Source organism: Natrix helvetica, assembly GCF_964273705.1.
Source record: "Natrix helvetica genome assembly, chromosome: 1".
In the NCBI taxonomy this organism is placed as follows: Eukaryota; Metazoa; Chordata; class Lepidosauria; order Squamata; family Natricidae; genus Natrix; species Natrix helvetica.
Window position 1 is genome coordinate 73,230,500 of NC_138548.1, and position 14,940 is coordinate 73,245,439.

Below are 14,940 nucleotides of genomic sequence, written 5' to 3' on the forward strand. Positions count from 1 at the left end.
TTTCTTAACTTTCCTCCACCCGACCAAACCACTATATCTTAACAAAGATACTACAAAAACTGAAAAAGAAGCAATTTACCCAATGAGGAGGACCTGCTTTAGATACTCTAGGTATAACTTAACTATAAAGCACAAGATAAATATTTTCCATTCTTTTCTCATTACATACTTTATAATATGAAGCCTGTGGGTTAGTGGCTACATGCAGCTTCTGAACAGTCTGAAAATATGCTGCCAAAACTGGACTGCCGTAAACCTTATTCATGTAACCACAATGTGAACATGGAGGCTGATATTTTTTGTATGTTGAACCCGATGTCCCAATTCTCTGAAAATTTAGTATGTGAAAAATCACATTATTAAAATGCAGTAGTTTTGCAAAAAAAAAAAAAAAAAGCTGAACACTGAATTTTGCATGACTTCCTAAAGCAGTGGTCCTCAATCGTTGCAGTTTGGTTACCCAGCTGGCAGGAGGATAGGGGAACCAGGCCACGTCAGCGGCAGGCAGGCAGGCAGGCAGATACTGCTTGACTGCAAGTTGAGCTGCCCATGCACATGTGTACCTGCCCACCGGTCGCACAACTCAAGCTGCACACACATGTGCATCAGCCTGCCACTCACATGAGTCTAGCTCCGTGCACGTGTGTGTGTGCCAGCCTACCACTTGTGTGGCTTGGTTGCAAATAGACTGTGGGCCAGTAGTGGGCCACAGCCCAGGTGTTGGACACACCTGATCTACTGGAAAAGAGTGAAATTAGCTTCATATAATTAAGTGAAATTAGATCAAACAGTTTGTGGACACTAATGGGGAGAGCCAGAAGACACTGTTCAACCAGGCTACTCCTGCTTCATTCCCTCAGTATCAGATATAATAATTATTCCTCTGTTGTTGGTCAGCTACAGATATAATAGCTTTTACTTACAAAACAGGGCAGCAAAGGTAAAAATGAAACACAGTTAGAATAATGAATAGAAGTCAAAAAGGAAGAAGGACTGTTTCTGATATCACCTTTCAATTTGTTCCTCCTACATCTTTTTTGCTACATGCCCAGCTACCTTCCCTTGCAAAGCAATAGTAGGAAAGGAAACTGAATCATGGTCCATTTGAGAGAACTTGCAGGGCAAGAACCTGATGAGCCAGAAAAAAACAGTATTTTTGCTGGTGGCTATGATTTAGGGGAATATCTTACCTACTGGTATATTATGGACCCCATCAGTTAAAGAATTTCAACTGGTGGGTCAAAGAATAAATCTTCTGTGCTGTTGCTCCTCTCCTCTGTAATATGCTCCCTCCAGAAATGAATGTCTAAATTCTGTAGAAATTCACTGCAAGAGATTTAACTCTCATCCAAAGAACTATTTTTCCACACTTGTTTGTGACCAATCTATATAATCCCTTAGCTTTATTCCTTTTTGCTCTTAATTCTATAGTTAAAAAAGCTCTTGACCCTATTTGACACTTTTCTATAGACAGAAAAATGCAGAATCTATTTAAGAACTTACTGTAAGAATTAATACAGCCAGATAATAGAATCACTACATCTTTAGGTTGAGAAAGCACAGGGTTTTGAAAGATACCTTATCCTAAAAACATGATATTCACTATAAGGCAGAATATAGAGATGTTAATGTCTCAGTCTCTTGAACCAAGACACTGTTTAGCCATCATCTTATATTGTCCAACAACTTTTCTGGGAATATTTATTTTCTCATACTTATCCAAATCTTCCTCTCCTCAACAGTTCAATTCAAAACTTATGATTTAAGAGGAAAATAGGAAAAATATTATCAGACTGGTTTAAAACTTAGCCTTAAGAGAAATATACAATTACCATGTTCAGATGACATACTTAACCAGGTTATGGATAGGTCATGTTATATTCATTATGACATGAGAATATCTAAATCCGATAGGTGTGGAGTGAAAATGTATTTGAAACAGCACAAGCTTTGACTTAGATTAATGTATACTCCTCCAGTCTGTCATATCATAGGAGGACTATAAATTAAAGAAGTCAAATGTGGGGCAACTGCCCATTCTCTTTACTTAAAAGAAGACTTACAAAGACAGAGTTGTACCAGCAATTAAATATGCTCCCCCTAATATAAGGTGACCAGATTTTAACATTGGTAAAGTGCGACACCATTGACCGGGGGGGGGGGGGGTCTTGATTAAAAATTTGGTCTATATGGAGCAACAAAAATTTTCATAGAACGCAAAAATAGTATTGTAATATTTTTTTTAAAAAAACAATTAACTAGTGGAACGACTTGCCACCAGAAGTTGTAAATGTTCCTAGACTGGACGTTTTTAAGAAGAGATTGGACAACCATTTGTCTTAAGTGGTGTGGGGTTTCCTGCCTGAGCAGGGGGTTCGACTAGAAGACCTCCAAGGTCCAATGTTCCCTCTAATTTTTTTTCAGTTGTGAGCAGAAAAGTATAGTGTTTGAGCGGCACGTTTTCATGCCTGAGCACCTGAATTTTTTTCACAGATGTCACCTAAGACAACAACGAAATCAGTATTATTTGAAACTCAAAGTTATGTTTATTCAAGGTACCCACTTAATTAAAAGTGTTATATAATATCAGTATCACTTCACAACGCTCCTGCTTAGCAACCAAAATGTTGGCTCAGAAACTCTGGCATTTGAAGCGCGCAAGTCTTAAAGCTGTCAAATTACAAGACCTTTGCACCCCTAACCTTTTAGAAAAAAACCCCCAGGGGTGTTCAAACTTGACAGCTTTTAAGACTTGTGGACTTCAACTCCCAGAATTCCTCCTCCAGTCATGTTGGCTCAGGAAGTCTGGCATTGAAGTGTGCAAGTCTTAAAGCTGTCAAGTTACAAGATCCTTGCAACCCTAACCAGGGGTGTTCAAACTTGACAGCTTTTAAGACTTGTGGACTTCAACTCCCAGAATTCCTCAAGTTATGTTTCTCTTTCGCGTCGACGCCGCTCTGGCTACCTCCGTCCGGACCTGGCAGCTGCGGCGAAGTCATCAGCCTGGATCTGCTCCATCTTCGTTTTTTTCACTGAGGGCAGGGACGCTGCTGAAGATGCCAATGAGCCCCTGCCACCACCAGAATAACTGCTGCCGCCTCCTCCTCCTCCAACAGCACCACCGCATTTGCTGCCCGGCGCTGCGGCTGAGGTGAAGCCGCCAAAGCTCCTGCCAGCATCCCCGCCCTTAGCAGCAGTGGCGGTGCCTTCCCCTCCGCTCGGAGCACCTGAGCTGGGCCCCACATTATCCTTGCCACCGCCTCCTCTGCCACCGTGCTTTTGAAGAGCCATGAAGCCTTATTTTTCCTGCTCCTGCCCCCTCCGCCGCCTTCCTACTGGCTCCCGCAATGGCGCCGCCGTCGGGTTCCTCCTTGCCACCTCACCTTTGCCAGGGGTCCGGCGCCCTTTTCCCCTCCCGTGGTCGGTTCGCACCTGCCATACAGCTCCCACTCCGCAGGGGAAAAAAAGGCCTCATGGCTCCTCAAAAGCACGGCGGCAGAGGAGGAGGCAGCAGGGGTAATGTGGGGCCCAGCTCAGGTGCTCCGAGCGGAGTGGGAGGCACCGCCACCACTGCCATGGGCGGGGGCATCGGTGGGAGCTTTGGCGGCTTCACCTCAGCCGCAGCGCCAGGCGGCAAATCTAGCAGTGCTGTTGGAGGAGGAGGAGGTGGTGGCAGCAGTTATTCCGGTGGCGGCGGGAGCTTTGGCGGCTTCACCTCAAACTACGCAAACTACCGTCAGTCGTCCCGTGCTCATCAAAGCAAGTCTGTGGAGGTCCTTTGTGGGCGGCCAGTTCTAGCCGCCTGCAAAGGACTTCCCTGTGCTTGCTTTGCTGAATACGGGGCGACTGACGGTAGTTTGAGCGGCGCAGCCGGCCCCTAGGAGGTCCTAGAAGACCAGCTGTGCCGCGTAAGCTCCTGCCGCCGTCCCCACCCCCGCGCCCATGCTAACCTTACCCTAAGGTGACCAGACGTCCCGCTTTTGGTGCATTCTTTCAAAAAATCAGGACTTTTAAAAAATGCTGCGGGACGCAGAACAAATTGTTAAAAATTGTGACTGTCCCGCCAAAAGCGGGACGTCTGGTCACCTTACCCTAATACCAACTGGTTACAGGGATCAACTTCTCTTGTCAAGGTGTCTCTGCAGACACTTGTTGTAAATACTTACAAACATTAATGATTCCAAACAAGAAGAGATCCTGAGCAAAACCTCTCAGTCTTAAATTCTGGAAACAGTCTCAAAAACTGATATAAGAATGATAAAAATTATATTTTACATTGAATGATTCTGAATTATGCACAAACACAACAATGAAGAATATGAACTTTGCTTATTCCACTGAATGAACCAGAACTGGTTTGGAAGCAACACTGTTTTTTATCCATAACACTGCAAAATATTGGCAAATAATGACATAGTAAGGGAATTACCACTATATCAAAATCTAATCCTGTGACTTTAAATGCCTGTAGATGAAAACCAGCAAGACATCCTAAAAAGAGTCAAAATGAATCATAGTCAGAATTCATATGACGATTAGAACTAAATATTCTGGGTAAGGAACACAAATAGCTTACGTTTTGAAGCAATTAAATCTAGAAGGCTAATTGAAAACTAAAGGAAGAATTTGAAGCTCATATCTAGTTGCTTGATATTTAGGTATAACTTGCAAAATTCTATATCTAGCAGATGCAAACAAGTGTCATGAAAGGATAGAAAAATATTACATAAGAAAAATGTGTAAATGTTGAGCGAAATGTACTACAAAGTAAACAATATATCACCAACATTTTAATTTAATTTGCATTTATTTGATTTAGGTGCCACCCAACTTCAATGACTCTGGGCAACTCATAATATAACTGAAAGATAAAAGATAATAATTCAAAAGCAAATCAATAAAACAAATAAGTAAGAAGCAACTAAAGAACAAGAATCCAAACAATATCAAAATTCAAACAATTATATCCTTTCATGACCATTAATCTGCTGGACAGCATCAAAATTTGTTACTACACCATAAAGCCTTGTTGAGAAAGAATAATTCTGGCTCTGATTTCTTTTTTCCACTTCTGTAATAGTCATTTTATTGGAATATTTTTTTCAACATAGTAATAGACAGGTAAACTCACACTTGCCAGACTTATCTTTGTGATCATACCCTACTGGCCAGGCTCCCCAGTTGCTAAGCACATTGTAAGTTCTCTTTTACAGATACAGCATTTGTATCATAAAAGATAGACAGCTGGAGAGTGATGAGTTCATCCTTCTCATCTTCCTTCATCCAGTTTCAAGAATGTGTAATGGAATATCCAACATGCCTAAAGTCATCAGTTCTATGATAGAAGCAATCTGGCACAATTTAAAGCCTTAAAAGCTTTCAGCCCTCTCTCATACAAAAAGTTCCTAAAATAAACAACCATAAACAGAGAACAGATCAATTTATGGAAGATTTTAAAAATGAATTTTTTTCCATAATAAGAAAGCAAATGCTGGGATGTATTCAAGATTCATACTAGCATTTTATTTCTTTACATAAAGTCTTAAAGTATGCATAAGACATCAAGTTATCAGATGTTCAAACCCAGCATTAAAGCCAATCTGTCTGTCTTTCTCACTCACAGATAACCGACTATAAATACAGTAAAAGATATTTACAATATAAAGCTAAAACATCCATCAAACGTGACTATTCATGGACAGGTCTATGTTGTTTGGTTTGACATTTGGCTTCTTTTACCTCTCATCAAACCTACAGCTATATTATTCCATGCAGGTCTTCCATCCAACAATTAACAAGGTTTGAGCCAGTTTCTGAGTCCTGACAAATCCTGAAACTATTTCCATATTAAAAATAGATAGAAAAGCAAAGGATAAAGGGTTCCCTGTGTTCCCAATAACTGATTTTTAATGGAAATGTGATATAAAGTGGAGCCTGTAATGATTAAGGCGGGCTGGGGGAGCAGCTGAAAGGAAATCTGTGGATAATAAGAGTAAGGAGGAATACATTTGTTTTTCCAAGATTTTAAACAACACCTAGTTTCCTATTAACTTCCTATTTGAAGTTATCTTCAAAACTCAAAATAAGCACATTCTGCATTCACAATTTCTAACTATTAATACTTAAAAACATGAATGTTGTCATTTTTCATTCATGCATATAAACTAAGACATTTAAGTCATTATTAGAGTCAATGTAAATTTAAAGTTCTTATTTTTAATCTCAACATGCAACTAAAGTTACATTCATTAACATACTGATGTGTAATGAAGCCTTACTGAACTCAATAAGCTTTCTGATAGCACAGAATTGCATTCAGAAATGCTGTTTATTTGTTAAATTTGGCTGCCACGTGACCAATGAATATCTTATTCATACTCAGACCTTTTCCTGATATTTCAAGGTTGTCCCACCGTTTTGATTTTCAAAACAATAGGACAATTGCTATACATTAGCAACGTGTGTCAGAGGCTTAGCAACCACAGTATACAGATCTTTGTTCATCTTACCTTGCAGTTTTTTCAACACAGCCACTTCCATTTTCAGAACTTGCTTTGGCTGCTGCGCTGACTCGACCTTCAGTGCAACATTCTCTCGAGTAAGTATGTCCATTGCATCGTAAATTTCTCCAAATCCTCCACCTCCAATCTTCTTTATCTGTAATAAATAAGACTATAAATCTAGTGCATTATTTTAAAATTACAGTTTTTGTGTTACCTAATATAAACTTAGAATATTGTCTAATTACTAAATGTATTTAAACTGTACTGTTATATTAAGTACACTTATTTTTTATTATCGCTGAAAAATAAATAATAATAATAATAATATTATTAAAAATAATATAGGCAAAATAATAGAAATTCTAAAATAACATTGTTGGCTGTATATTAGCAATTGTTTCAGAAAATTAAAAAACACCACGATAGTACTGTTACAATCAAGATATTAACATCCAGAATTTTCATATTCCCCATCAGTTACAAAGCTAGAATCATGCAAAGTATAAGACTGCTAGAAAAATGTACTAAAATAGGATTATCATCCATTTAAAATAAATCTTTGCCGATTATATATAAGATTTTAATTGGAAATATGTTTCATATGTAGACTTAATCCAATGCAAAACAAAAAAAGGAAGGGCCAGCGTGTAGCAGTTTAATGTGTGGCTAAAGGAGTGGTGTAAAAGGGAAGACTTTGGTTTTATTAGTCATGATGTCTGCAGCTGGTCCAATGAAAAACTATACAAAAGAGATGGTTTGTACCCATCCAAGAAAGGGACTGAGTTACTTGGCATTAAATTCACAGATTTTCTGGATAAACATTTAAACTGAACAGCGGGGACAGATAATTAATTGATACAGAACATTTCTGTCCCCAGCAATCTAAAATTCATAGGGTTATCAGTGTATGTAACATAGATGTTTGTGCGGGTAAGATTATCACTCCCGCTGTCAAGCAAAACCAAGCATTTAATAGTGAGTGCCGTACCATGTGCATGAATCATACAAGTGGCAAGAAAATAGGGGCAGTCAGGTATAACACAGGGTCAATCAAAATGGACTCAAATGTCTATACACCAATGCACAAAGTATGAGGAATAAACAGGATGAATTAGAAATTCAAGTAAATGAGGGCAGATACGATATTGTTCCCATTACAGAAACTTGGTGGGATGAAACCCACAAATGGAACATACAGTTAGAAGGATTCAAATTATTTAAAAGAAATAGACCAAATAAAAGAGGTGGAGTTGTGCTATATATATATATATGAAATAACTACATCTCTACAGAAATAGAGCACAACAATGATGAGAATTATTTTGAATGCATTTGGATCAATATTAAAGGTTGGGGGGGGATGACATTGCCATAGGAATATACTACAGGCCACCCAACCAAGCAGAGGAAGTAGATGAACTTTTTGCTAGTCAGCTAACTAAGGTATGTAGGAAGCACACCACAATAGTAATGGGGGATTTTAACTACCCTGACATCAACTGGGAAACAAACGCTGCTCCAAGTGGAAGATCCAACAGGTTCCTAACAAACCTAGCAGACAACTTTGTTTCTCAAAAAGTAGAGAAGGGAACAAGGGGATCAGCCATATTGGACTTAATTTTCACTAATGGAAAGAAGGGAACAAGGGGATCAGCCATATTGGACTTAATTATCACTAATGGAGAAGAAATGATAGAAGGTGTTGAAGCCACAGGAACCCTGAGGGCAAGTGACCATGCAATATTGGAATTCAACATTATGCAAACACAAGTAGTACAGCAAAGTCAAACTAGAGTCTTGGACTTTAGGAGAGCTAATTTCAATAAACTTAGAGCTTGGGAAGAATTCCATGGATGAGAATCCTCAAAGGGAAAACAACTCAAGAAGCTCAGGAAATTTTGAAAAATGAGATTACAAAAGCCCAGTCTAGCAAAATAACAATGAAGAAGAAAAATAACAGCTCCGCAAAGAAATCAGCATGGCTGCATAAAGAACTCTCTGACAAATTGAAAGACAAAAAAGATAAGTCTAAAAAGTGGAAAGAGGGGGACAAAACTAAGGCAGAATATCAGCAAATAGCCTGAGCCTGTAAAGATGAAATGAGGAAAGTTAAGGCTCACAATGAAGAAAGGCTTGCCACAAAAGTAAAAAATAACAAAAAAAGCTTCTTCCAACATGTTAAAAACAAGAAAAAAATTACAGAAACAATTGGTCCATTGCTGGGAGAAAGTGGCAAGAAGGTGACAAGCAACAGGGAGAAAGCAGAACTATTTAATTCATTTTTTGCATCTGTCTTTACACAAAGAGATAAAACAGTCCAACCTATCAAAAACAGCACCACAAAAATCAGATTAGGAATACAAATTGAAATAGGGAAGAAAATAGTAAGCGAACACCTGTCTACCCTAGATGAGTTCAAATCACCAGGACTGGATTGATTACACCCCCGGGTTCTGAAGGAATTGGCGGACGAGATCTCAGAACCACTAAACTATATCTTTCAGAGATCCTGGAACACCGGGGAACTGCCAGAGAATTGTAGAAGAGGTGATGTGGTTCCCATCTTCAAAAAAGGGAAAAAAACAGATCCAGGAAACTACAGACCTATCAGCCTGACCTCAATACCAGGAAAGATTCTGGAAAAGATAATCAAGCAACGAATTAGCGAACACCCAGAAGTAAACAAAGTAATAGCTAAAAGCCAACATGGGTTTGTCAAAAACAGATCATGCCAGACTAATCTTATTGTATTCTTTAACAAAGTGACAAAATTAGTGGGCCAGAGAAATGCCGTCGATATAATTTACTTGGACTTCAGTAAGGCATTTAAATAAACCATAACATACTACTAGATAAAGTAGAAAAATGTGGGTTAGACAGCATCAACATCAGATGGATTCATAACTGGCTGACCAACCGCACTCAACGTGTAGTCCTCAATGGAACTGCATCTACATGAAGGGAAGTATGCAGTGGAGTACCCCAAGGTTCTGTTTTAGGCTTAGTACTCTTCAACATCTTCATCAATAATTTGGATGAGGGAATAAATGGGGAACTCATCACATTTGCAGATGACACCAAGCTGGCAGGAATAGCCAATACTCCGGATAGGTTTAAGATACAGAAGGATCTTGACAAACTTGAACATTGGGCACTATCTAATAAAATGAAATTCAATGGTGAAAAGAGTAAGGTTCTACATTTAGGCAACAAAAATGGAATGCACAGGTACAGTATAGGTGGTACCTTGCTCAATAGTAGTAACTGTGAGAGGGATCTTGGAGACCTAGGAGACAACCATTTAAATATGAGCCAGCAGTGTGCAGCAGCTGCCAAAAAAGCCAACACAGTTCTAGGCTACATAAACAGAGGGATAGAATCAAGATCACGTGAAGTGTTAATACCACTTTATAATGCCTTGGTAAGGCTACACTTGGAATACGGCATTCAGTTTTGGTCGCTATGATGTAGAAAAGATGTGGAGACTCTAGAAAGAGTGCAGAGAAGAGCAACAAGGATGATGATTAGGGGACTGGAGACTAAAACATATGAAGAACGGTTGCAGGAACTGGGTATGTCTAGTTTAATGAAAAGAAGGACTAGGGGAGACATGATAGCAGTGTTCCAATATCTCAGGGTTGCCACAAAGAAGAGGGAGTCAAACTATTCTCCAAGGCACCTGAGAGTAGAACAAGAAGCAATGGGTGGAAACTAATCAAGGAGAGAAGCAACTTAGAACTGGGGAGAAATTTCCTGACAGTTAGAACAATTAATCAGTGGAACAGCTTGCCTCCAGAAATTGTGAATGCCCCAACACTGGAAATCTTTAAGATGATGTTGGATAGCCATTTGTCTGAAATGGTATAGGATTTCCTGCCTAGGCAGGGGGTTGGACTAGAAGACCTCCAAGGTCACTTCCAACTCTGCTATTGTATTATTATTATATTGCATTGATTTTTCTTGATTGTTAAATAACAGGCACCCATTGCAAAAGCTATAATTCTAGAAACAGCTTTCATACCACAGAAAGAAGAATATCTTTTCTAAAATGTTGTCCATTACTTTCAAGAACATGTAATACCTCTGGACTTGTTTTAGAAGAAACAACAGCATTAAAATAAAATAATTAATATAAAACTATAGGTAAAATTTTAATTAAAAGACTTTAATTCATTAACAGATTAAAATGATTCCACCTGATTGACTAAATATAAAAATATTAAGAAAAATATGTAAATGTACTTATTTATTAAATTTATTTTATTTGAGGTATAAAGATGTCTCAAATATTTGTTGTAAATGTAAAGAAGATACTTTTTATCTTATGACAAAGCAAAGATATATTGGGTTCAGATTTTTTTGTCTTAATTCAGAAGGTTCTTAAAACAACTAAAAAAAATGAAACATAAACTTTTCCTTTTAGGGCTATTGAATAAAGAATATGAAAAATTTTGAACTTTGTTATTATATATGTAGACAGTAACAATCCCCAAGTGGAAGAATGGATGGGAAAAGTGATGAAATTGATGGAGATGGGCAAAGCTACCTGTTTAATTAAAGAGAAGAACTTCATCCAGTTTTGTTTCCACATGGAAACTGCTTCTGGCCTTTATGCTCAAAACAGAAAAAAGATGAAACTCTGATTTTTGATGACTAATTTACTTTTGCAGTTATAGAAATGTATCTACTTGTATTCTTATATCTACTAGAACTATAAAGCAAAAAGCTGAATTTGCAACTGTATTCTACTACACCAAAGAGTCAGAACTCATTGCTTTTCTAAATTCTTTCTACCTTGCATTCCTTTCTCCTCTTTAAAATCTTTATTCCCATTTGTATTTTATACCATAGTAAACTTTAATAAAAACTTTAAAAAATAAAAATATTCTCTGCTCTGGGACCCTTAAATTAAGGGGGAAAGCAAATCACTTGTCTATTACCATCCGCTGCTATCAGATTGCTGTTGCTGCTAAGGGAGAATCCCATCTTGCTGTAATCTTATAAAAAACTCTCTAGATGTAGCACTCATTCCCCTGTGAGACAAGTACTGAAAATGTGTCCATTTGGCTGTAGTGCTCAGCAATCCTGTTATATACTCCATTGATACAGGAAACAGATATTTCTCCACCAAGAAATATTTCTTCAGAGATGAAGAAGGATGAGAAGTGAAACGTCTTCAAAGAAAAAACAAGAAAGTCCAGTTGCCTCACGAAAAAGTACCTTTGGGACAACCATGACCTGGATGACTGAGACTCTCTACAGATTTTCAGCTATACAATTTGGGATGAACACCCTTTGAATGGTGTGGGAGTAGGAATGGATTTCCAGAGAAAAAAAATGCAGATTACAGGAACCAGAAACACTACTTAGGTGAGCCACGTCTTCAAAGAAAAAACAAGGAAGTCCAGTTGTCTCCAGAAAAAGCATCTTTGGGATATCTTTGGAAGAGTTCCCTTCTCACAACTGATTCTTCACTTGTATTCTAATGGCCTTCTCAATGCATATCAAGCAAGACATCAAGCAGGCCATTCAACTGAGATAGCACATTCTTAAATTCTAAATGATATTTTGGTGCCCAAAATGTCCTTTACCTTGGTGCCAGACTTTTTTTTAACTGACAGCAGTATTTAATACACTTGACCATTTAGAAAAAGCTATCAACATTATGATCCCGGATAACACTGACTGGGTCCTTTATTGCTTTTTTTCCCCCTTCCTTCTCATTGTTTGCAATGTTGCATGTTAGATTTTTAGCCTTGGGAATTTCTCCTCATTACATTTATCCCTCAGAGATCAATCCTAGAACTTATTTTGTTTATCCTTCATACTCTTCCCTTGAGTATTGAGTATTCGGATTCATATTCAGTCTTTTATTATAATTATTATGATGTTTATACCAGTGGTGGGTTCCGGATCCCGGTGCAACCGGTACGGTGGCCGGGGGTCTACCACATGAATGCACGCAGTGCACGCATGCGTACGTACCACCCACGATGCTCTGTGATGCTCCAGCTGCTTGGCAGAGCGTCATGCAAGCGCTGTATGCCCCATGTGCATGCGCGGAAGCCCGAAAACTTCAAATACCGGTAAGGAGAACGGGCAGATGGGCCTTCTGGAGCACTGTACCAGAACGGTACCTGGTGTTTCCAGCAGGCACCGGTACGCATGCACGCGGTACCGTGGTGTACCGGTCATAACCCACCACTGGTTTATACTCAAGTCTATCAATTTTTGGACGTATAGTCAGCCATGACAGACTGTCTTGTAATTGTTTTATGTTGGATGTCTTCCCATTACCTCAGACTGAATATAACTAAGATGCACATCATTATCTTTTGGCTTTTTTGTCCTTTCCAACAGCTATTGTATCTTCAGCCATTCGTCCTCCCTAGACTCTTTACTGATGATGACTTGCCTTTCTGAAACTTATTAATTTTACACAAAGAATAAGTAATTATCATTTGATGAATATGTGTAGGATCCAGTAGTTCTGACAAAAGATACTGCATTTTATTGAATATGCTTTAGCTGTGTCATTGCTAATTGCTAAAATATTCTTCTGGCAGGTATTTCTCATTCCTCTCTCTGCCTCCTGACTGTAGTGCAGAAAAATCCTGTTGGCTTGTTCTGGATATGCCACCCTATTCTCACATCTTATTATACCACAAAACAATAAAATAAAGGAGAGAAATAGCACATGAAATCTTGTGTGGAAGTGGTAGAGTTAAAAATAGACAGATAAAAAGTTGGTATAAACTAGATTTACCTATACACTATATCTTTTTTTACCTAATGCCTTTATTTGGTTTATAATTTCTTACTTCTTTTCTAATCTTTATATATAATGCTACTTACTCTAAAAGAGAATATCCTGTTGTGTACATACATTTGAAATAATTTCCCATTATACATAAAAAAACCTCTTGCCCAAGCAGGACTACAAGCACCCATCATTTTCTCTCAAAAATACGTATTGCATCTTTTCCTTTATATCCTGTCTCACTCAGACACACACAGATCCATTCACTCAAATACATGCTCCTCCTACTGCCCTTCTCTCCACTCATTTAACCCCTGCTGGATTTTTCAGCTTCCTCCTATGAATGAGTGTGTATGCATGTGAAAGAAACAAAGAGAGGGGGGGGATTATTTGTACATTAACTAAAAAAAACCAAGGAAACCTCTGCAGACATCAAGGAGATTGTGTTTAGACAGTTAATTCCAAACATAAAAAGGGAAAAGAGGTTAACTTGGACTAGCAAAGAATGCTTACAAAATTGTATCATACTAGTCTAATAAAGGCAGAACTATTATTATACAGAACATTTTTAAAATATCATGTAAGAATAACAGAAAAGGAGGAACAGTGAAGTTTTCAACTACACAAGAACCCAGGAAAAGAGCGGGGGGCAGAACACTGACTGTTAAAGCAGCTAACCAGCTGTAACATATAGGAATCCATTCCTGAAAAGCATTGATAATATTATTATATTTTCATTATTTCTTTGCAGTCATCATATTAGGTAAGCCATAACCTGATTATTTATTTATCACGCTGCTCAATACCGTATTTAAGAAGGATGTAATGCACAGTCTTCTCCCATCTTGCAGTTTATAGCTATGTCTGCGCTCTTAAATTATATATATGACATTTTGATTTCTTTTTATTTGATTGAATGTTATATAACCAAACATCTGAAAAAAATCAGTAAAACTATTACATACTTACCACTTTCCATCTTTCCTTTACCAATATCCCCACAGTAAGAATATCCGGCTGTTCCCCTCCTCCACTCATTGCAATTTCTGGGGGTGGTACAGTGGCTATGCAAAGCCTATGTCAGTAGAGACCATCAAGTTCCCAGACGTGGCTTCCATTTAAGCAGAGTCTATAGAAACAAAACAGCTGTATATGAAACCAGGCTAATAAAATCATGGCCAAAAAAGAAATGTTTTTAATTTTATTTTAACTAGGTTATTTTCCAATTATACAAAGTTGAACAAAGATAGACAGCAAATTTCAATAGTAATTAAGTTGCAGAAACAAAATACCTTAATATATTTGATTATGAATGTGAGGGCAACTAACAGTTTTTTGTCCTTTGTATATTCTAAAAGATGTATAAAATAAAAAAGATTCTGCAAAAGAATAAAATCTTGCACAACATTTTGTGGAAAGATTGAAGAAAACTCATAAAAAATAAACACCAGGATGTTTCTGAATGCACTGTTTTATATGCATCAATACAATTCTTGAACTACTTCTAGTATTTCAGTATTAGCTCCATATTCAAGCAGAAACCTTAACAATGACTTTGCTTTACATTATAAATATAGTGGATTGTGCTTCTTGTGTAATTTTTTTGTTCATTGCCACAATACATTATATAGTAGCTTGTTTCTTTTTTCTAAAAAACTACACAACAAACAGAATAGG

At 37.9% G+C, this 14,940-nt stretch overlaps 1 protein-coding gene across 4 annotated transcripts in view; it reads right to left on the reverse strand.

Annotated features, from left to right (window-relative positions):
* TTBK2 (tau tubulin kinase 2) overlaps positions 1-14,940 on the reverse strand; it is a 73,718-nt gene that overhangs the window by 48,756 nt on the left and 10,022 nt on the right. For all 4 annotated transcript variants that reach the window (XM_081967617.1, XM_081967618.1, XM_081967619.1 and 1 more), the window contains exons 2-3: positions 14,233-14,392; positions 6,510-6,657 (exon numbers count right to left, since the gene is read on the reverse strand). In XM_081967617.1, the coding sequence (XP_081823743.1) occupies positions 6,510-6,657; positions 14,233-14,301 (217 nt within the window). In that variant the 5' untranslated portion in view covers positions 14,302-14,392. The remainder of the gene's footprint in view (positions 1-6,509; positions 6,658-14,232; positions 14,393-14,940) is intronic.